This window comes from Melanotaenia boesemani, chromosome 7 (genome assembly GCF_017639745.1).
Source record: "Melanotaenia boesemani isolate fMelBoe1 chromosome 7, fMelBoe1.pri, whole genome shotgun sequence".
In the NCBI taxonomy this organism is placed as follows: domain Eukaryota; kingdom Metazoa; phylum Chordata; class Actinopteri; order Atheriniformes; family Melanotaeniidae; genus Melanotaenia; species Melanotaenia boesemani.
Window position 1 is genome coordinate 17,999,021 of NC_055688.1, and position 23,645 is coordinate 18,022,665.

Below are 23,645 nucleotides of genomic sequence, written 5' to 3' on the forward strand. Positions count from 1 at the left end.
CAGTCATTTTCTTCCTTAGTATATGCCCCCTAAAGTCTTGTCCAACCTCTGAACACCCCATGTATAAAAGTCTAGCCCTGCCACTGCTGCTGAGTGTAACATGGTCTATGCAGCTCACCTACAGCTTTCTGACCTGAAAGGGAATCTTCTACAAGGGACTGCCTGTCTGTGCCTTTTCTTTTCCATTACCAAGCAAGGCTGTGCTGTCAACACAAATTTTAGTGAAAAGCACTCAAACTTTTTGCAATAAAAACTTAAAATGCAATGTGTATTGCCTCCTCATACAGCTCTGCTTTACCATGCACTGTATTTAATGTTAGGTTTAATTTACTGGGAGCTCTGCAAGACCTCTGTCAGCATGGATTGCAAAGTTTTGGTGGTAAGGGTGGATTCAGGGTCAAATAGCAGCTAGAAATGTGACTGTACACAGATATGCCACACGCAATGACTTTCATAGTTGGCCTCAAATTGTTCATTTTTATTTACTAAACTGGAAAAGTTCAAATTAAGCAAACAGAATTAACAGAATAAAGAGACCTTGAGGTGATGAGAAAGAGCAATGGAATAACTGGCAGTAATTACGAAAACCCAATGTATTCTGAGAATACTGAAGGGGCAGAAAAATAGGGCAATATAAAGATACAACATAAAACCATATTTAAATGCTCTAAAAATACCACAGTGCAGGAAATTACTGTGTTATAATATAGAATGTACACATCGTATATCCTCACAGGAATGGGTTAATGATGTTTCCTCTGCAGAATCAGCACAAAGCCACCCTTTATCACCTTTAAGACCACACCGTGTAACCGGACTGCTTAACGTCCGTTCACCCTCTCTCCCCCCCCTTTTGGCAGCGGTCCTTCCCAGCGCTGTGTTGCCCCAGCATCAAGGACTTCTGCGACCACCTCAACACGCAACAGAAGGCTCACACTACCGGACCACACAGCACACAAGACAACTTTTACACCCAGCATTACGCATGGCACTGCCTTTGCGCAAAAGCGCGACGTTACAAGCGTCACGGAAGACACTGGTGGGATTCTAGACAGATATCATCTAGCCAAAAGACATATTGAAGGTTTCTGAAGTGAAACATTTTTTGCGCATTTGATTTCCAAATGCACAACAGGATATCCTTTTCATAGCGTGTAAATATTCCGCTGTAGGTTTAGTTGCTGCGACGCCTATAAGGTAAAATTCAGACAGAAATGGATCTGTGGGGAATTTATCTATTTCATCTCATAACTTCGGGTAAGTATAAACGACTCTCTCTCTCTTATTTTATTGAACTAAATTAAACTATTTGTATTTATCTTTAATAAGGGGAAATTAACAAAACAACCAACTACAATCGGGTGTGACTGAAAATCTGTGATTAAACAATTCAAAGGAGTTTATCGTTCGCCCCCCTTATTAGTCTTTGGCAACTATTTGTATGGTTTACCTGTTCCATCGTTGTGTTTTAACTATTTAACAATAACTTGAGGATATTTGCTCGTAAATCAGCAGTGTTCCACGGCACTATATGGTGGGCTCGGTAAAACAGTTTTGCATAGGAGCACATGCTTAAGAGTGCGCGTGTATGTCAGGGCGCCTGTGTAGGAGCATGCTTGTGTGTGTGTGGGTTATATTTTTTATTTTCCATTTGTTCATTTTTTATTAACATTAAATTGTCAGTCAACATTTAAAGTGTGTATTATAAATGGTTTAATCAGGCACTAAAGCATTTTATTAAATCCTGTTTTTATACCCACGCTGAATGATAATATCAGTCAAAGTTTTATGGTTGAATTACTTTATTGTGGATTATTATTTATTAGTGTAAACCCACTGAAAGTGACCACTGGCAGCAGTACTTCAGTCACTGCAGTGAGTGTCACTGAGGTACTTGTTCTCTGTGTAATTGAATGAAGCTGTAATATTGATTGTTATGGCAACAATCCACAGTCTTAAGAAAGGAGAGGTGTGTGTTGTTGGCTTTGAGTGTCCCTTTGACACTGAGCACAAATGTGTCAATCTCAGTCCTGCTGCCACTGTGCCAACTAATGTGATTTTATCCACTGATGACCACAACAGGAGAGAGAGTCTCTCTCTTACTGACAATGCCTTGCTTAACAAATGCAGGGAAAAGCATTAAAGCACAACTTACACTGTTATTTATTATTAATATGACATCCACTTTGGAAGCCATTCATTAGGAGATGCCAGTTAAGAAATGCTGAACGGAAACAATGTAGTTGGCTTTTTGAATCAGCTTTTCTCTCTGTATTGATCCTTCTTTCTTTCTTATTTCCATTCTTTCTTTTGCATGTATTGGCTGGTAATCTATTAACAGAAAAAAGACAGACACACTGATGCATCTGTCACATTTCTGTTTCTTTTTTTGTAAACCTGTAGACTTATATTGAATTTATTACACAGGATTAAAAGTAAAAGTGTTTCTTGTTTTCTAGTTTTTGCTTGTTTAGCCATCTTCTTAAACCAGGCAGCCAAAATCAAACCCAAAAAAAGGTCAGACAGTATATTCTGTCTGCATGACTCAACCCACTTATGCAGCATTCTGAGCACTTTATGTGACATCCATAGCTTATGTGGACAGGAGAATAAAAGTGCACCATATCTACCTCTCCTAACTACTTGAGATACCTGCAAGCCACAACAAAATGACTACAATTTTCAAGAAAGAGTTCTTGAGACAAACATCAGTATTTCTCAGTTGGAAATAGTGGTCATTATCAGAAGGGACTCTAGGGTGTTTTCTTTTGTTTTCTTTTCTCTTGTTGTTCTTTGCTTGATAAAATCAAGTGAGTTAAAGATTTGTATGTGCTCACAAATAACTGCACATACATTTCAAGCAAGGGGATGCATAAGATTTCTAAAAATTAAAAAGTCAATTAATATTTGTATAAATAGAAAGAAATACTGTGGGATTTTGAGATCTGGTAGTTAGAGTGAAAACAAGCACACGGTGGAAAAAAATTAATACCCTCTTTAAAGACTAAGATTTCAGGATATAAGAAAGACTCTGGTTCTCATTAAGTTTTGAATTACAAGCTCAGATGAAAATCCATTTAACAAACCATTCACATCTTTACAGATTGATTTGACTCACACTGTATAACATTGCTTTAGTTTCCCAGGAATTTGTTTATGCACAGTGTTTTAAAAGTCCTACAACAACATTCCATCATATTGAGGTCTGGAGTTTGACTATGTTGTTGCAACACCTTGATTGCTTTTTAATTTTCAGCCATTCTGTTGTGGATTGAGTATCAACACCAAATTTCAACCAAGTTGTAACTGTTAGAAAGATAGCCTTACATTTGACTCAAGAATTCTTTTCTGTACAGAAGATTCAATGGTTGATGTGGTGTCTGCAAAATGCAGGTCCTCAGGGCTGCAAAACAAATCCAAATCATTACCCCACCACTGCCCCTGATGGTATGAGGTGTTTGTGTTAATATGCTGATATGCTGTGTTTGGTCTTTTTTTAAGATTTTTTTTTTTTTGGTTTTATCTGTCCGGAGGTTATTGTTTCAGAAGTTTGGTGATTTGTTCAGATATAACTGCAAACCTAAGCTGGGACGTGGACTGCCATATTTGTCTTAGAGAGGAAAGGCTATCGTTTGGCATCCCCTCCAAACAAGCCAAAATCATTCAGTTTTTCTCTAGTGATTCTGACATTGACTTTAACATTTAACATGCTGACTGAACCCTTTAGATTCGGAGATGTAGGTCTGGGGGTTTTGCAGTTTCTGTAAGCATCACATGGTCTGACCTTTGAGTGAACTTAACGGGACATTTTTGGACTGACTGACAACTGTCCAAAAATGTTTTTCACTTGTGAACTTTTTTTTTTCAAGATTAGAATGATGAACCTTGAATTTTTTATAAATCAGAATTCTATGTAAATCTCTCTCTTCTTGTGTCTACAGCGGTAAGAAGCTTTGTATTGAAATTAATTGAGTGAGGGTGTACTTTGTTTTTCACATGACTGTCTAACACAACCAATGCAGTCTCAGCATTCAAAGTATGCCCTTTTATGGTTCCATATGAATAGCACGATCACAAATCTTTCAAGGATTCTGTCAGTATAGAAAATGGTTGCTGAGGCAGTTTAATATAATTTTATAACAACGGTTTTAGAATTGTGGAGGGCATTTTCTTTACTTTTTGAATTTCCATATAGACTTAATTGATTAAAAGGTACAAACACAAATCTTATAATAAGGTTCATAACTCTGTTGCAGCTTTAGAACACTTACTGATTAATCTCATAATAATAGTTAAGGTTATTGAAACCATTTAAAATTATAAACTGCCTTTATTCCATTATAAAAACTGATCTCTTAGGACTATGGCTTGTTAAGTTTCTTCTTCAATTTGCTGCATCCATGCTGTGACCTGAATGGTTGGTCAGAGCTGCAACACGAACCTCGAGTAGTGATGATGTTCAGTCGAGGCCCGCAGGTCCCAAGGAAGACATTTATCTAGCAGAGGGTCAGTTTATGCATTCAAAGAAGCTGGAGAGTTCAAACTGAGTCACTATTGGCTCCACTGGTACGATAGATAAAAAAAAAAAAACAATCAAAAGCAAGTAGTTGACTGTCCATGCTTTGATATTATCTATGTGATAGATGCTCACTGGAGCTCACTTTGACATATACACATTAAAGCTCAAAATGATATAGAATTAAGCATAAAAGTGCAGGATAAGTCTGTTTTAAGGTTAGATAAGCTTTTCCTTTCAGCAATAACTTAAAATACTGAAAACTGCATCACAGTCATATCAAAAGTATTCCATGTCAAAGTCCAAAGCCCTATAAGACAAGGTAACTGCATTCAGTGTTGATAGTTCAGACTGAAAGTGCAAGAAGTGATTCCAAGTGGCACAGAAGCTAGTAAGGGTAAAATTCCACTAGGACCTACCAAAGTTATTAAAATTAATCATTACTCCTGAGACAACTGGGAACATTTTAATAAGACCTGTTGAAGCTTCTTGGTTTATTTTCAGGTTTCTTGAAAGAGACACAGGATACTCTTCCCTTTTGCACAAGCTCATACAATTCACTGTGGCACTAATAAAATGTATGTGATGTAGTTTGTTCAACATAACACAGATACAGTGCGGCAACTCCTTTTAACTTCCACTAATTTATACTTCTATTCAGGCAGAACATCTTAGGAATATTGAGTCACCCACTTGAGTTCCTCTTTTCTTTAGAGTCTGCCTCTTTTAAGACCTGTAGTACTCAATAACCCCTGAAGCATGTTATTATGGGTTCATAGAGGTTTCAGTGTAGAGCTTAGCTATAAAAAATCATTTTTTATTACTCCTTAATTTAGACAAGAAATTGGAATTGTGATGCAAGTTATCTTCTTTAAGTGAGTCCCGATCAAAAAAGTATAAAATATTAAAAAGAGAACTGGGGAAAAAAATTATTAACACATTTATTTCTTCAGTTAAGTGAACAATGTATCTAATAAGGCAGTGTGTTGTTAACAGCATTGCAAATAACAATAGCAAAGAGTTTCAATTCCCAGTGCACACAGTGAATGCAACATCCTCTGAAATGGACGTTATTCTGCAAGTTACGTCATGTGTTGAGTAACTTTACAGAGGAAACTTAAACAGCTCAAATATTCAGCACTTGGAGGCCTAAAACAAAATGCCAGGTTCTGTTTTTTGTGAGTTTTTGAGTTCAGACTCCCAAATCTATGCTCTCAATCGCATAAAGAAAAAAGTTATTCAACAATGTGTCCCCATTAAGAGCACAGAATGAATTATGCTTAACCTCCCCTCTCTGACAAAGCTGATTTTTAACTGCACTGGGCTTCAACCATTATCATGCTGCATTCTTTTATTTAATGTTTTTGACATTATGGGATATGACCTATATCTTTAATGGATACAAATAAATGAAGCGATGCCTGTGAGCTAGTTGAAGCAAATAATCCGAGCTGCTGTGCTGTGTCCCATATGGTCTTCCTCAAATGTTTCAAGCTACATAACAATTATACCCATCCAATCTGGGATTATAAAGGCATGTTTAAGCTGCACACTTCCTCTCTTGCTACTTGCTGCCACTGCTGCTGCTGTCCTGACCACTGTACGCTGCCTGCTTTTGTTTTGAGCCCTTCTGCCACCCCAGCATCCACCTGTCAGCTCCAGAGATAATATTGTTCAGTATTCACTCCAATATTTAATTAAATAAAAAACATGCATGCACAAGGATGGATGGGATCAGAGACCAGCTACTAAACTACACTTCTTAATAAAACTTTCATTAATCACTTGTGAGTTATCTGACTGAACTACTGATATATTGGCTATTTTCTAGTGTATTGGCTGGCGTCTTGTATGAGAATATATCATGAATCTCATGGGGATGCCCACTGCGATGAGACAGTCTAATGTATGCTCATGCTTTCTTCATGTGGGGTAAAATTGAGCAGCTTTGTAATCCCAATAAAATGCTTTGGGAGGACAGTGTTATCATGATTAGACGAGTTTCACTGTGACATAAATACCACCCAAATGTAGAAACCCTATGCATCTTAATTGCTGAGCCTAAAGTCAGAATTTTCAGTGTCACACAGGTTCTTGATGCATTGTGATGGAGAGAGGGGTATCTGGTTTGGAGGTCTCAGGACTTTGTCTCTGCATTTTGTGGATGATGTGCTTCTGTTGATCCCTTCAAGTTTTGAGCATAAGCTCACATTCGATTAGTTTACAGCTGATTGTGAAGTAGTTAGGATAAAAATCAGCTCCTCAAGTCTGAGGCTATAGTTCTGAAGTGAAAAAGAGTGGAGCGCTCCTTTTGGGTCAGTGATAAGTCTCTGCCTCAAGAAAAGGAATTTAAGTATCTCTGGGTAATGTTCATGAGTGATGGTAAATTGGAGAGAAAGATGGACAGAAAGATTGCTGCTGCATCAGTGGTAAGAAGGGTGTTGCACTGTTCTGTTGTTGTGAAGAGGAAGCCGAGACAAAAGACCAAACTTTTGATTTACTGGTTCTTCTCTCCAGCCCTCTCCTGTGGCCATGAAACTTGGGTAGCTAAAACAAGTTTTCTTTGGAGAGTGGCAGGGCTCAGGTTTAGGGATAGGGTAAGAAGCTTGGTCAGCAGAGGAGAGCTGATTCCCAAACACATCTGTTTGATCAATGAATGGAGAGATTTTTACTTATCTTGTTAGATCAACACAGTAACAAAGGCTGGACAGTCAACCTACACCAGAACATTTTATGTTTCTGATAAAGCTTTTTTTGAAGAATTGTCATTTTACAGACTTTTCTTCCTGATGATATCTCAAATGGATAAATCAGACTGGGACATTAAAATGTTGTCTTGCAGAACTACTGAATCTATGCTAACGTCTGACATTATGATCGTTAAAGCACTTGACTGACATAGAAGAAAAACCAGATCATACAATCACAGAAAAAAAAGAAAAAGTTAAAATTTTTAAATGGTTAGTCACATTAAATAAAATCAACCCTTTTGATACTTATCTGTAGTAATATGTTATACAGTGTATAAACCCTGTTGAGCTGTACGTTATGCCACTAAAGGAGCTTTGAAGGTACAAACTGCGGTTATATATTACTAATATTGGATCTGACACAGATTTGAAAATTTGTGAATATCCTATCTATAAAACATTATTCACTTGTATTTGCTAGAATTTTGTGATTTTCAAGCTGTAATGAGATAGTGTCAAAACATTTACTTTTACTACCACACAATGCAATAGTATGAGGTATTTGTGTGAAGTAAATAAATGCCTAACTACCAAGTGTGCACCTCTCGTTGTGCTGCTGAAGCTGTGAAGGAAAGTGGCATGATAGTAATTGTTTTATAGTTACATTATGATAACAGAGGGATGCGGAATTAGTGTGTGCACAGATGTGTTTGTGTGTGTGTGTGTGTGCACAATGATTGCCTTCAGGTAGAGTGAAGTGATCCACACTGAAACAAAGCCAAGAACCTTTGGCATAATATTTTAACCAACATAAACATAAAGAGCTTAAAACCTAATCCAATATGGAAATGCCACATTGTGTATTTATTACAATAGCCACTTGAGGGTCCCCCTGATAGACATTAATTCCTCACATACCACAATTTAAGAATAAATAAATAAATAAAACAGCAACTTTAAAGCAGAGGGGAAAAAAGAACTCAATACAAATAACAGTTCAATAGATGATTTCCATGTTTATGAATGCTGGTCAGTTGTACAGGGAACTGAACTTTTATTTGACTCACCATAAGGTAAGTCATGCGTCATTAAAGTCCAAGCCACTTAGAAGTTGGGGGTGGGGCAGTGATTCGGTCAGGAGACTTGAGTTTTTGCAACTGAATTTTGAAAAATGTTGGACCATTATTGTTATCCCATTTCAGGACAGCATCATAACATTTGGCTACAATTTCATGTTATCTAATTTATTCATAGGTTTTTAACTGGACTGCCCTGAAACTAAACATTAAACATTATTGTGATCCTACAAGTTGAAATAATGCTAAGGGGTTTTCATCAAACATCCATGTGACAATTTGGTTGTGGGAATAGGTTGTAACTAATACAACATTTTAATCTGCTACCAAATAGATTTTTGTTGGCTTTTCTTGTGAGAATTAAAAAAAAAAACTTAATTAGAAAGTTAATTAGAAAAATTAAGATTTCAATTCCATCCGAGTTATTTTTCTACTGGACTTTCTTTCCCTCAACATATTATCATAAAGTTACTGTTCTAACATAATGCTAATACAAAGTCCATCTCAAGAGAGACATAATGAAAGCTGACTTGGCACTGTAGTTTATTGGCACATTATAGCATTCTATTATAAATGTATTTTTTTTTCTTTTTTGTTTCAGTTAGATTCTTTAGAATTATGTGAAACACTAGTTATTACCAGTGAGCTATAATTAGCTCTAACAAGATAATTAATTGGCTAATTATTCAGTATCTTTAGTATATTTGCGCCATCAACTGAAGAAAACAATTTTTTAATAAAAAAATGAAATTTTTGAACAAAAAAGAGAAAATTATGGATATCAGTCAGTCTGATGGCTGACTTTTAATAGTGACCTAATTCAGTTTATTACACAGTCATCCTATTGCAATACAAAACGACGATAACTTTAAACAGTATATAAAGTTTGACAGTAAAAGAGTTGCTCACAGCAGAAATGTGTGAAAGTCCATGATAGACACTTACACTGTCAGAGTCTGCTGGGGGAGGGTGAAAGCCAAAGACATACCATTGATTAGGAGTGATTTGTGTGGGCGAAAAAATAAATGAGTCTGTGTTTAAAGACCCAATCCATTACTGTATTTACCACCAGCTGTCATTGTTAACTAATTACTGAATGTGTTTACATGTTGAGATTTATGTGACTGAAGACATTAAATGAGAGAGAGAAAAAAAAATTAAAACAAAACAAAACAAAACAAACACACAAAAACCAAGAGTTCCCACCTGCTGAAGCCAATATTTTTACATAACAGACCAAAATCAAATTTTATGTTCATAGACATGGACACCCAGTATATTAACAGATTTTTGTGGTTTTCTTTCAGCTCCAAAGAGCATTTTTGGTGTCTGTCAAGTTCATCTTTTGGTTTCCAGTAACTAAATGACAGAGGAACAAAGTTAATGTCTTACTGGAAAAAGGCAAATCACATCAAATCAAATGATCCAGAGTTATCTTATTATTACCAGACTGAAACAAGAATGATTACTAAAGTTGTGGTACACCAAGTCAGCCACAAACTCAAGTCCACGCGTTGCCCTGTAACTGCCAGACGAGATATTAATTTGCAAGTGTTGTAAAGTCTGGTTAATAAAATCACAAAAATATGGCTCAAGGATACGTTTTGAAGATTCTTTTTCAAAATGGAACTCCTCACAATAATTTATTCAGTGATTTAAAGTCTGCACAGATAAGCAATCTTTGTGATACAACCTAGAACTGTCAGAGAATAGCTCTCAAGATTTTTTTATTAGATGGTTACTAATAGGGAGTTGGATTTCTTTATAATTGTAACTGGCTTAATTCCTTTTGCCCTGAACTCTGCAGGGAAGAACTGACCAATACAGTCACTTCAACTTAAGTTTAATATCAAGATTTCTCATCAGTCAATATGTCTGACTTGAGTTAGCTAAAATCTAAGACATAGAAAAACTGTTTATATGCTTAACCATGCTATTTTACCTTGTAATTATTGATTACTGATTTTGCATAAAAATTGAAACCTTTTAAACTATAAAAGTAATCCAGTATCTTCAAAAGAGCAAGCTATTGATAACATTTACACCAGCCTGTTAGCAAGCTAAATGTACAGTGGTTTGGTTAATTTAGCATTGGAACCAAACATTTTTAACATTAGCTTTTGTGCAAAAAAGTCTATAGCAGCAATAACATATATCCCAGGCATTTTGGAGATGTCACAGGGTGTTCTGAAATCTTGTTAAGGGATGTGCTCCTAAAAGCAGCAGCACTGTGGAACACAATGCAACTAATGGATAGTATTTAGTTTACAAATGCATCAACAGAGCAACAAGCCATAAATAATTATTTGTCAAAAGGTCCTAAGGTCTATGTTTAGCTACAATGTCATGTGACCACAACTACATTACAAAATGTAACGTGTATCTTTTAAATAGGTTGCTAAACAGACAGCCTGAAACAAAACATAAAAACACACAAGCTTTTATCTACAGCTATAAAGCTATCTCAATGGCTCTCTTAGCATTGCTGTTAAATATCCTTTTTATGTTTTTGTTTAGTTCATGTTTACAGAGCTGTGCAGAAAAGCTATTCATCTTCTTTTTGGCAGTGCTATAAACAAAAACTACAAAAAACAAACAAAAAAAAAAACAAAACAAAACAAAACAAAACAAAACAAAACAAAACAAAACAAAACAAAAACAAAACAAAACAAAAAACAAACAAAAAAACAAAACAAAACAAAACAAAACAAAACAAAACAAAACAAAAACCAAACAAAAAAACAAAAACAAAAAAACATGTTATTTTCAAGTTTTGCAAATGTCTACATTGCACATGCAGTTTTAGAATTTTTTCTTTTCTTTCATCCACCATTGCCTTGAGACCTGCATTGTTTTTGCTTTTCATAGATTCTTTATTCTCTAATCTTTCCTTATCATGCTCTGGAAAGTTTGCTTTCACAAAAAGGATGTAAATTAGTATAAGTTTGACTTAAAATTTTGTACCGGAGATGATAATAATGCATGACAGGCTCAATCAAAACTTTTTTCTCAGATTATGTGCATAATAAGGCAGTTGCTTATAATATAGTATTGCTATTGCATTCGAATGAAGGGAACTGTTATCCTGTTGCTTTCTAAGTTATTAATGATTGCTTATTTCCAGCAGTGTTGGAGAAGGATTGGGGGTTATCAAGTGATTTACCACACGTTGGCTGTTTCATGCTCCATGTGATCAGACATTAAAAATTTGCTTTTGCTTTCAGTCGACCAATGTCAGATTAAGATTAAGTCTATTAAGTTCAAGTTTAAATCCCCATGTCAATATTATTTTTATATTGAAACCTACTTCACACTGCAGTATAATGAATACCAAAGATTTTTTTGTTTTTACAAATTTCTTTATACATTCAGATAGGAGCACTTATCAAGGCCTGTATCAACTGTAACCTCAACTACTAACACAGCACCAATGCCAGTCTTTATATATAAAATAAGGATACTATAAGCCACAAATGTTACATTAAATGTCATACTTTACAAAGATATGTAAGTGATTTAATAAAGTAAAATAGTACGTACATCTTTCAGTGTTTTATACAGCCAGAAAAATTTGTCAAATTTTTTCTTTTTTACATTTTTTTTCCTAATTATTGAGAAACTGAAACACAATGAATGGTTTAATACAAAACCTCTTGTCTTTGCTTTAGTTCAGGGTCATGCAACAGCAGCCACTAACAAAGGGTTTGGAAAGAAAAAGTCAGCGTAGTTGGAGTTGGAACCATCGAAAGAAGAAACCAATGCTTGGTGGTTGTAGATCAATTTTCTACAATATACATTTTGTTTTATTTGATTGGAGTACTTTCAGTTTAATGTTGTGCAAGATGTTTTCCTTAGTCCGCTAGCTGTGGTGCTGAATGAAATTTTGTGGCTATTTCAAGCACACTGAAATCACACATACAGTGTAGATAACTAAGACATTATGTCTGCTTTACATAGTGCTCTTTCCTCTTTCCCTTGGCTCTTTCAAAGTTCCTCTCAAGTGTCATGGTTTGGTTCAATGTGACAAATATCGTAGAAACGTTTTTGTAAATGTAAGAAGTTCCTCTTCGTAACACTGGCTGTTGATGCTCAAAGGTTAGGCAAACTGTATAGCAGTTTGCGCAGGTGAAAAAAAGCATTAACAGTCAAATTTTCAAACTCAAGTTACACCAATATTTTGACAAAACGAGCATCCTTCAATCTGCCTAATACAGCTATTGAAAAGCGCTGATAATAACAATGCATAGAGACAGAAGGTGAAAACGATACAGCACTCACACAAATACAACTGACTAGACTATGAGCTGTGTCTCCTTATCCATTAGACCTGTAAGGGAATTCAGAAAAGGATTCTTGGGTTATAGATGTCCAGTGGCCTCTAAGGGCCAAACATCATTAGGTGAGAGTGTGTAAGTGGTTATACTGAGAGCAAGACTGTTCCAGACTAGTAGACACAGCCTCATTGTGACAAAATTTCAAATGGAAAACTTGAGCTCTTTTTTCCTGCCTTCTTATTGTGCTTCTGAGTCACAGCTTTTTGGGGAGAGATAGTTTCATAAAGTTAGATGAAAGTAAATCTTAAAAAAATACAAAGAAAAAAAAGGTTCCAGCATATATAATATATTTTGATAACCAGTTAGCTGCAAGTTATTTAAGTCAGATTACATTATTTTTGTGAGATTAATTTAACTATAATGTGTCGTCAAAATAACCGGGAAATGGTACAGCATTTGTATTGACTTTGTGAGCTTTAACATATAATAATATTACCAGGTCTATTTAAGTAAAACAGTCCATTTCCTTTTGATATAACCTTAAGAAAATGTTGAACTTCACTTTGATTAATTTAGATGGGTTCTACTTTTCCTCTTTGACATTTTGACATTAATAACCACAAAGAGTTCAGGCACTGAAGAGACTTTTTGATGAATTTTGTATTTTCTCCAGATGGAAATGGCAGCTGCTTCTAATCATTCCCTTATCTATATTCCAATTTTCCTGAGATAAGAAAACTGCTTCCATCCTCATCTTTCTGAGTAAACCTGTGGAGTATATCCTGCAACGGTAATAATTACTGCTTTAATCAAAACATAAGAAAATGTGTCTTGTATAATTCCTTCTCTTCATCTTAATTGTGTCCATATAAATTGGCTTATTACATCCTCTCAAGTTTTTAAAATGTGTGGTTAAAAAATGGAGAGAAATAAGAGAAAAGTCATAGAAACTGTCTTAAAGCCAGAAATAATAGCTTAGACAACATTGCTTTCAAATGATGGATGCTGCCTCATATCGTTGTGGTACCAAAACAGGTTTTCCTGACAGGCAGGATGAATGAGCTCAATAACTGAACTATTTGATATCTGTAGCTGTGCATATGTACCATGGGCTATTTGATTGCTATTATTCATTTAAAATAAGTACAGCCTCAGACTTTGTAGTATTTAATTACTGTTTTGCTAGTTGTTTACATGCCCAGGCAAGTAAATTACACTGCAATTGAGTCTGCAAATGGAATAGTTTCTTATCAGAGTTCCCAGACTAAGCCATATACCAGATGAGCTATGGCACTAAACAGTTTTTCAGTGAAATTGATTTAGCACTTTATGCCTTGGAGGATATTCGGTTAATCAAATCAGTGAAATCAGGTGTTGGCCTTATTGTAGCCTCAATAAAAAGACATGACTGGAAATGCTTGTTTGCAAAATATAAAATTAATTATTGTCTCTAGACTAAGAAACATGAAGAAGGAGAAATGGTACAGTAGCTGTAAGATCCCTGCCCTACCTGCAATACCCTGTGAGGCATTTTGTTCTGAGTCTGTACCATGCGTTTCTTATACCCACAATTTTAACTACAGCCCCAAAAAGTTGGGATGCTGTGTAAAATGTAAAAAAAAGAAAAGAAAAAAAAGCAATGATTTGCACATGTCAGAAACCCAAATATTATTCCTAATTAAACAAAAACAATATATAAGATGTTAAAAATTAGACATTTTATCATTTTATGTTGATTATTAGCTTAAATTTGATAGCTGCTCTACATTTAATAAAAGTCAGAGCAGGGTGAGGTTTACCATTGTGTAGCATCCTCTCTACACCAGTTGCTGGAGTTTGAGGAAGTAAAAATTGTCCGAGGATTGCAGGATTGTATCTGCTCAACAGTCCTGGGCCTTTGTTGCCATACTTTTTGTTACATGAGGTACCAAAATGTCTTTAATGTCCAGTTCAGCACCTAAACTCTTCTGCAAAGTCATGCTGTTGTGATGGATGTGGTTTGTTGTAATATGCAAGGCCTTCCCTGAAAGGGTAATCTGAATGAAAGCATGTGGTACTCAATAACCTCTGTGCCCTTTTAGCATTGATAATATGATGTTCAAGCTACTCACAGGAATTAATGCAACCCCATAACATCAGAAATGCAGGTGTTTGAACTGTCTGTATTTAACTTGCATTTGTCATTGTACAGTTCTTTTGCAGTGGCAGGTCTGAACTCCCCAAAGCTTTTCACTGAGGTTTAGCTTACTTCTGGTCAGATTAAAACACTCCGTAATTCACTTTTCAGCCTTTCTTTTTTACCACTTAATTTGCCCCTAGCATGGACAAATTATCCAGAGGACTTTGTGGGTTTATGTCCAGGGACCCACGCCCATTTGAGGCTCAATGTAAAGGAAAATTATCAGAAGCTCCATTTGTCAGCAGGCAAACAGGCAAATGTTTGGCCCCCCCAGCCAGAAGGGGTTCTGAGGGCCAACCAACCATGAATCACTACAGAGCAATGTGGAGAGTTTGCAGTGACAGTGGTCGACCAGTGGAGACCTGTAGATCTTGCTGCCAGTAGCCTTGTAGATTAAGTAAACAAAGTGCTGAGAGCTGGTTTATCAAAATGAAGAGAAGTTTTCTGCTTGTAAGTGAGAAAAGAAAGAAAAAAACAAGAAGAGCAAAAGAGACCAAGTAGTGCAGATCATAAAGAAGTTAATTTAGCTCAGAGCAGCTCAGTCCTGGTGAGTTCCTGGACGGCACAATAAAAACAAATAACTTGGGCAATATCAAATTAACGCTAAACTGTCAAACTGAGAACGCTGAGTTATAGAATTTATAGGAATGAATTCTTGACAATGCACTACTGAGGTTTATGTTAGTAGTGCAGTTTATAAGTGGTGTTTATATTTTATTTTCCACAAGTGTCCAATAGGCTTCATGCTTTTGAAAACTGTATTTATTTATGTGCTGTATTATGCTATGAATGCCCTTATAAAGAGTCATAATGCAGGCTTCATCACATAGTTTATTTGTCTGTATTGAAACCATGGTAAATCATATTGTCCCTGTTTAGTGAAATGAAAACTGGAACTAATGAGTAGAATAACAGTGAAAACTGCTAAAGAACATTCAAAAGCTGATTTGAGCAATTTAACAGTTTCATAACAAAAGCCACTAATATGATATTAACATATAATCATTAAAAGGATACAATACCATAATATAAGGGAGGAAAAAGCTGGTTGGAGGGCCCCTGTGAAATTTTACCTCAGACCCCAGAAGACAACAGACTCACCTCTGATTACTTGGATCACCACATAATGACAATCGAGAAGCAGCACATCCTATCTTTCATCCACCATATGGGAGGACTTGATTCAGTAAATGTCGAACAAGTGAAAACTACAATAGCTACAGAGAGAAGACAAAATCACCAGACAGGATGTCGAGGGACAGACGGGAGAAAGATGATAACCAGTGTGTGTTAAAGAAAGGACAGGTAAATGAGAAGAGAATGATGAAGAGATCTTCAGACAGACAGACACAGGGAAAGCCAGTGAAGAGTGGAAGAAAAGAAGACCGAAACAATCCCCTGCAGAGAGGAAGACAGAGACAGAGAGGACTGAGGGGCTACAGCTGTTTGAAGACAACCAACATGAAACATAGTTTTATTGTCCTAGTTAAAAAGAATCTCTGGAAGTTTTGCATTATTTTCCATTTGATATCGGGTACATCAAAGTAGCTGTTTCCAGATGAAGAGGCAGATACAGTACAAAGAGGCAGCCCTGGAAAGCTGAGGAGCAAAAGTACACCAGGATACATGAGAAAAGGACAGAGACAGGAGCCCTAAGAGACAAAGACAGGAGAGGAGGACAGAGACAGGAGCCTTAAGAGACAGAGACAAGAGAGGAGGACTCAGACAAGAGACACTCTGTGCCCAGGGGCCTCTGCATTTTTAATCTTGTCCCCAAAAGAGATTCACTTATCAAAGAACATTTTAGCTCAAGCATTTTCACTTTTGTCTACTTCTTCTAATGTTGCAATAGTAATACCCTCCTTAGCTCTCACCAACTTGGTGTGCAGTCTACATACGGCTCCTCATCAGCTCTTTAGTGTCTCGTGAGATAGTTTTTAAGGCTTCTTCTTGCCTCATCCAGAAAATACTAAAACAGATTTATAACTGAAAAAAAAAACAAACCAAAAAACAGAAAAAAAGATAAATAAATAAAAAAAACAGAGCAAAAAACAAACAAACAAAACAAAAACAAATAGAGAAAAATAATATAATTTCAAAATATTTGAAAATTTTCTTGCAGCTTTTTGAAGTTTTTTTTTTTTAAGACACTAAAACACGATGATTGAAAAATTGTCAGAAATTTTATCTGGGGTACAATTTGTGTTTGTATTAATTTATTCTAATTTATAAAAGTCTTCTATTGTTGTTCTTATTCAATACCTTCCTTAAAGAAAAAAAAAGAAAATGTAAGGGGATATGCTTTTTTCTCTGTCTTTATTTCTGAAGTTCAATTTAGAATTTCAGGCAGCACAATATAGAAATAACAATATACAATATATTACAGAATATAATAAATACAGAAATATACTTCTATTTACAATATAGAAATAATAAATACAACACAAGAAAAATACCAACAGCAATTATCCGCTAAATTTCTTGTTCATATCTAAAGTTTTGATTAAAGTTGCTTGTGTGGAAAAAAAAGTAAAATCAAGTGTTTTCCTATGTCTTGCTTAATTGTTACAACACAGTGATCCCAAACTCTGGTCCTCAAGGCCCACTGCTCTGCAGACTTTCAGTGTTTCCCTGCTTCAACACACCTGACTCAAATTAATGGCTCAACAGCAGACTTGTGCAGAATTTGTCAGAGATCTAGTTAATTTCAATTAGGTGTGTTGGAGCAGGGAAACATCTAATGCCTGCAGGATAGTGGGCCTTAAGAAACCCAAGGTTGGGGATCACCATTATAACATGTATATCCTTGTAATACACAACAAGAGTGCTTTCAAAGTGTGGGGTGACAGGAATATCGGTTCTCTGGATATTCAAATGACATATTTGTTGCAAACATTTTATTTTACAAAGACTCTTTGGATAATCATTCTCTCCTGTACAACCTTGTAATGATGAGATTATGGAGGCTGGGCTGAATGTTGCTTGATTCCTGCAGTCTTCCAGGAAAGGAAATACACTATTAACAAAGCAGCAGACAGGAACCAGCTGGAGGGCACCTGTCTGCATGAGCTGCTTTTGGATTTACAACATCTGCTCCTTGCAGGAAAGGACACCGTTTCATTCAGCAAACCTTGATTAACTGTTTCTGACCAGGGAATAACATAGACAAGAAAAAATGTAAATATTTACAGGAGATTGCTATCTCATTTTGAATTCAATTCTAAGGAAGAAAATGTTAAGAAATCCTCAGTTATAGTGACTGTTTAGTGTTATGGATATTTGTAAAAACTAAAACTTTTCATCTGAATCAAACATTATTTGTCAACCTTCTTATATGTTTAAAAGTAGTCTTCCTATATGTTTTAGTTGGGTATTTCACATGTCTCATTAAAGGCCAGCGTGGGCTGAGAAGTTGGCTTCATTTGTTGAGGCCTTTGACTGTCACCACCCTGTAGATCCAAATCCCTTCCCTCTCTTGCCTTCTCAGACCTAATTAATTGGATCAAGAGAATGCCACTAAGTATTTGACAGCTCTCTGTGAGTGATAACAGTGAAACTAAAGGCACATTCCCATGTATATGCCCCAGGAGAAGAATTGCTCCATATTAGGTCTATTGACTCTCTGCCACACAGTTCCTGAGGGATTCAAGCCTGCCACCATGACAAAAGCCAGGAGGCCATGTTTTAAAAGCTGCAGTGGTTTTCTATAATTTTCTGTTATCATGTCATAATACATATGTCTTCATAATACTTAGCAGTGCAGATCAACTCATATATAAATGTATTCTTACTTTACTGTACAGCACTGTCATCTTATTCTGTAGAATATCATAGTCCTAAATGCAAAATGTAGCTATTGGCAGCTATTTAAAATGATGTAAGGAAGAGGGGGTTGAAGGTGATGCTCCAGTGTGAACTGACACGCCAGAAAACTGAGTTCGAGACCCTTTTGATCCCATTTTCTTCAAGGACTTTTGAATTTTTTACTTCATAATCAGTCATGGTTGGTTAGACTTTGGCATTAAAACCACATAGCTAGGCTTAGACATTAAATACATGGTTATGGTTAGGGATTAAAAAACATGGTTTGGTTTAAATATTAATATAATCATGAGTACAGGTTGGTATTACATTGCATAAACACTGCACTACAAAACAAACAAACAAACAAACAACAACTGCAAAACAACTGGTGAAGTAAAATGTGCCTTTTTTTAACAATTTACGTCATTGTTGTGATGCTACTATATGTTTTGGATATGTGAACAAATGCATTTGCAAATTTTGCAAATACACTACTTAGCAAAAACAAAGAAAACATGAATTAAAGTGCAGTTGGTGTACTACTAGTGCCTGAATAAACATTAAATATCTGAGTAAATTTGAAGAAACTAGAATTATTATGTAAAAAGCTAAAGCTAAAGGGAATATCAAAATCAGTTTTGAGAAAAGGGGAATTGCGGAGTAATTTACTCTCTACAGTCATCACTTTTTACATTACAAAATATTTGTTGCATTGTTATCCTATAAATGCAGTTTTGATTGATAAAGAAGCTGCAAGGTTTCACCTCTTTGTTTCCGCAGCACTGTTTTTGCTGAGGATGTTGATCCATTGCCTTGCAGTTCACATGTTTTGCATCATTATAAGACAGAACTACTCATTTGGCCTATTAAAAAGGAAGGAAACTTAAAGCAAGGTAGGAGGGTGAGAGACAGGACGAGAATGAAGACAGAGGTCTCTGTTTGGATATTTATGAACCAGCCCTTCAAACTTGATCAAACACCTGTTTAGGGTTACAGAAAAAGAAAAAGAAAAAAAAAAAGAAAAAACATAATGCAAATGTTTTAATGAAAAGCTGATGTTGCTCGCTGCAAGTACACAAACAAAGCATGAGAAGTTTCTGGATAACATCCTGTTTAAAATAGTACATGGACTATGTACTCAATACATAGGGTCACACATTTAATTTCTTCAACTGATCATAATAATAAAAAAAAAACAATATCCAGTATACATGTACAAGTTTTTTTATGTGTTAACACTAATTGGAACGTTACATTCTAGGGTTTTTCATATAAAAATATATCAAGGTTGCTTTTTGTCAACGGTCCTTTTCTTGGCCTTTGAGTACAGAATTTCTAGGGCTGAGGGTTTCCAATTCAGTCAGCTTAGGATGGGATTTCTTTTAGATTTTGCAGATGATGTGGATCTTCTGTCCTCATCAAGTGGGAACATCCAAAGCACACAGGGGAGTGTGGACAGTGGGGAAGATTCTCAGTCAGAAATAGGTGGATTGCCCATCTGTGCTGGAATTATGTTGTTGTCTTTTGAAGTTGTTTTGGTATTATTGAAGACAACTTGGCATTTTTCAAGTAAATGAAGATAAACGTTTAATTGTCACGCATAACGCCCATTTTCCACTGAGTGCATGTGCGCTGTGTTCTGGCAGCGCCGTGGTTTAGTCTCGACCTCCGTGGCTTGTCAGTCCACACTGGGAGCATGTCAGGTAGTAACGCCTGCGAGTGCAGTCCACCTAGCTGGCTCGGTGAGATCATGAAATCACAGGAGAATTGGAAAATCTTGTGATTCTCCACTTCCAGGATAAACGTCTCATTGTCCATTATGAAAAAGCTAAACAAAACACAGTGACACCCTGAACGATTAATGACGTAATATTTTCGTGGTTAAGCGAGTGCAAATCTGCATGGGGGCTTTTATTTAGAAAATTACCAAAAGTGTTGACACTGCTACCGTGTCTGATTTCCTGTCTGCCCCTATCTGAACTGCTGAGTTTGATGCATTCTGGATGTGTGCTCTGTCAAAAATAGACTTGGTGACAAGGCGCTTCTGCCATGTTGTGCCCAGTGTGAACCAAACCATTGACCGTAACGTAGCATACACACACCCAGTGGAAATTAGGGGTTATGCTGGTAAGATATATAGGAAATAAATGTAGTGTCATAGACCTGGAAAATCTAAACTACGAACCAATAGGCTGACGGAATGTAATTTCCAAGTTATGCACTTTTGAGCCCTCAATTGAAGACATACACCCTGAAAATGATAAAAGCCAGAGACTGCTGAATCACATTCTTAGTAAGTTTTCGTATATGCTGTTCTTCCTGTCTATGTGGACCTTGCTTTGCTTGCTTGCTTTGCTACAGACAGAAATGTTCGTAAGAGACAGACTGTGTGTAGATTTTTGCAACCACTACAGGTGGTGTCGGAAGACGATGGTTAAAACATTTAACTACGGTCTAACAAGTTTCCATGAAAGAAAAACAAACAAATAAACAAACAACAACAACAACAACAACAAAAAACACTGTTTATTAGGCAGGTAAGTATCACTTTCATGTTAATACATACATGTAGTTTCAGAACAGATTAACACACTTGGAAGCCTTGAACAGATTGTTAGGAGGTGACACACATTGCATTCAGTATGAGCAAACCTTGACAGTTTTGGTATTCAGGGACAAAGAAAGGAAGGAACGCATTCTATCTGATTATCATACAAATGATAATGTCGCACTCTATAACTGAACCATGTAGCTGCTGTTGCTGAATCTTTTCACAAGCTTTACCAAAGCAGTTTTTATCATTCCTCATTGTTCTCATTTACTCTCATTCATTTACTTTTACTTGTTTAAAAACTCATTTCCTACTAGAGACACACATATGACATGAGTCTTTTCAATGCACAGTTAAGATCATCTCTGGTTGTCTTAAATGAAAAACCTGTCTGCTATATAGTTGCACATTCCTCATCACTAAACCATATATTACAGCTTCAGTATCAGCTAAATGTAATTTTTTTTCCTGCCTGCTCTTGTGTTCTTTCATTTTACTCTGAAACACTTGCCAGAGGCAATCTGATTTACCCTCTTTTTTGTTATTTTTGACATGCTGAACTTTGCAATTATGTTAATTATAAAGAAGCAAATTCGCCGTCTCAATTATACTGATGCCGTTATGAATATGAAGGTCAGTTACTTATCTCAAAAAATTTCCATCCTGTTTTATACTTTAAATTGTTATTTAATATTTTTTTTATCTTCTGCTTTGGTCACCAGCTATGTTAATAGTTTGTCATCAAAAGAACAAGTTTTTTCCCCTCAAAGTTGGGATTAAAAAAAAAAAAACGCTAAAGTTGTTTTTTTTCTTGGCTCCATTAGACTGCTACAGTATAATAACTACATGTTATTATAAAATCAAACTATCTGAGACTTTAGAGAGACTCTAATTTGATGCAGCTGAGTATAGAGGACCATACAATAAATTGCTATAAAGCTGAATCCAAAGTTGACAATGAATCTAAAGCTAAATTAATTGATGGAGCTGATTTTGTCAGTATTTTAGCCTTTGTCATTAGTTATGAGTGCAAATAGTCTGATGTGCTCTGTGAAAAATGTTATTATCTTTTTGTAAACTGTCTTGTATCTCTGCCTGCTTTGTACACAAGCCAGACATTTTCTAAATGAGCTGATCATCAACTGTGATTGTGCTAACAGTGGAGAAAAAGAAAATTACTTTTATTTCTGGGTTAAAAATATTTCTGTGTCTGGTACAACTCAATGCAAATAGGCCCCTGTGGCCTGCAATGATCTGAAAGTCAGCAGGACAGCCGTTCCAACAGAGGAAACACATCCACAAGAAATATCAGTCTATAATGATGTGGGATGGTGGTTAAGGGGAGATATTTCTCATGCAAGTTGTTTAATATAATAAGTAGTTATGGAAAAAAGCAGAAGTTTTGGGTTAATTTTCCTTTGCTATCAAAACTTTTAGTTTTAGTTCTCACTACATATTGTCAGATGGCTGGAGTTTCCTGTAAATTCTGTCATTAGCCATGTTTCAATGCAAACTTTTGAAATGTTCCTTAAAGCAAAATACAAATTGTGTATGTTTACAAAATGTGGTTTGGAGTGAATGAACAATGATACACGGTGTTAGAAGGTGAAGGTATAGATAGAATGGAAGATATGTTGGTCATTAACTAGACAAAACCAAAAAGAAGAAGTCTCCAACAGAACCAGTCCTCTTTTGTCATGTAAGAGAAATAAAGAGTGAAAGGTCTAAGAAATTCTTTTTTTATTATGAGTAATAATTGGCTACATTTCTTGTCAATATGTAAAAACAAATAATAATTCATTGTTCTACTTCAGCACTCAAGTGACTGAAAAAAAATTCAGAAACTTCAGAAGCTTTCCTCTTTCTTAATATTGCCCTTTCTAAGACCTTCTTCAATAATTGCTCTACCTCTTCAGTCACCGAGATTACAAAATGTTCATTTAATGGAAACATGACTAGAGTATTAACTTTAAGATTTTGTTCACACTTAAACATACATCTAGGACCAGATAACAAGTTGAGATGGTTGGGTCCACATCTGGCCACATTCATTTCATGGTGTACAGGTTAACATGTCTGTCTGGGATCGTACAGATGCACTGCTTACTCAAAGGACCCTTAGCAGTACTCCCAACATTTAGTATGTACAAATGTAAAAGAATGCACTTGTTTAGTTAAATGTAGACAGTGAAGTGAGATCTTAAATAAGTGATCACTTGACACATTTGAAGCCTCGTTTTGATACCAGATGTGAACTGCTGCACTTAAAGCTGTCCAACTGTGGTCTGATAAAACAGCATTCTAGAGGCTGTGACAATATAAGTGCCAGAAGCAATGCACTCTATTTATTTTTTTAATTTCCTTGTGTTCATATCTATTTCTATTTATTGCTGAATGAACACGCTGGTATTTGCAACTCATTGTGTCTTTTAAATTTCCCCCCTGGGATTGTTTTAATGATTGGACTGACTGATTGATAGCATGTAATAACATGCTGATACCAGGCAGAAGAACACCTCTGTTATACTGTACCTTTATCAGAGCCCTTTCAGTGA

General features: G+C 35.8%; 1 protein-coding gene across 1 annotated transcript in view; it reads left to right on the plus strand.

Moving 5' to 3' along the window:
- The first annotated feature begins 937 nt into the window (after positions 1–937).
- The window catches only part of gfra4b (GDNF family receptor alpha 4b), a 66,004-nt gene continuing 43,296 nt past the window's right edge, over positions 938–23,645 (plus strand). The window contains exon 1 of the mRNA XM_041991102.1: positions 938–1,257. Coding sequence (XP_041847036.1) covers positions 1,215–1,257 — 43 coding nt within the window. The 5' untranslated portion in view covers positions 938–1,214. The remainder of the gene's footprint in view (positions 1,258–23,645) is intronic.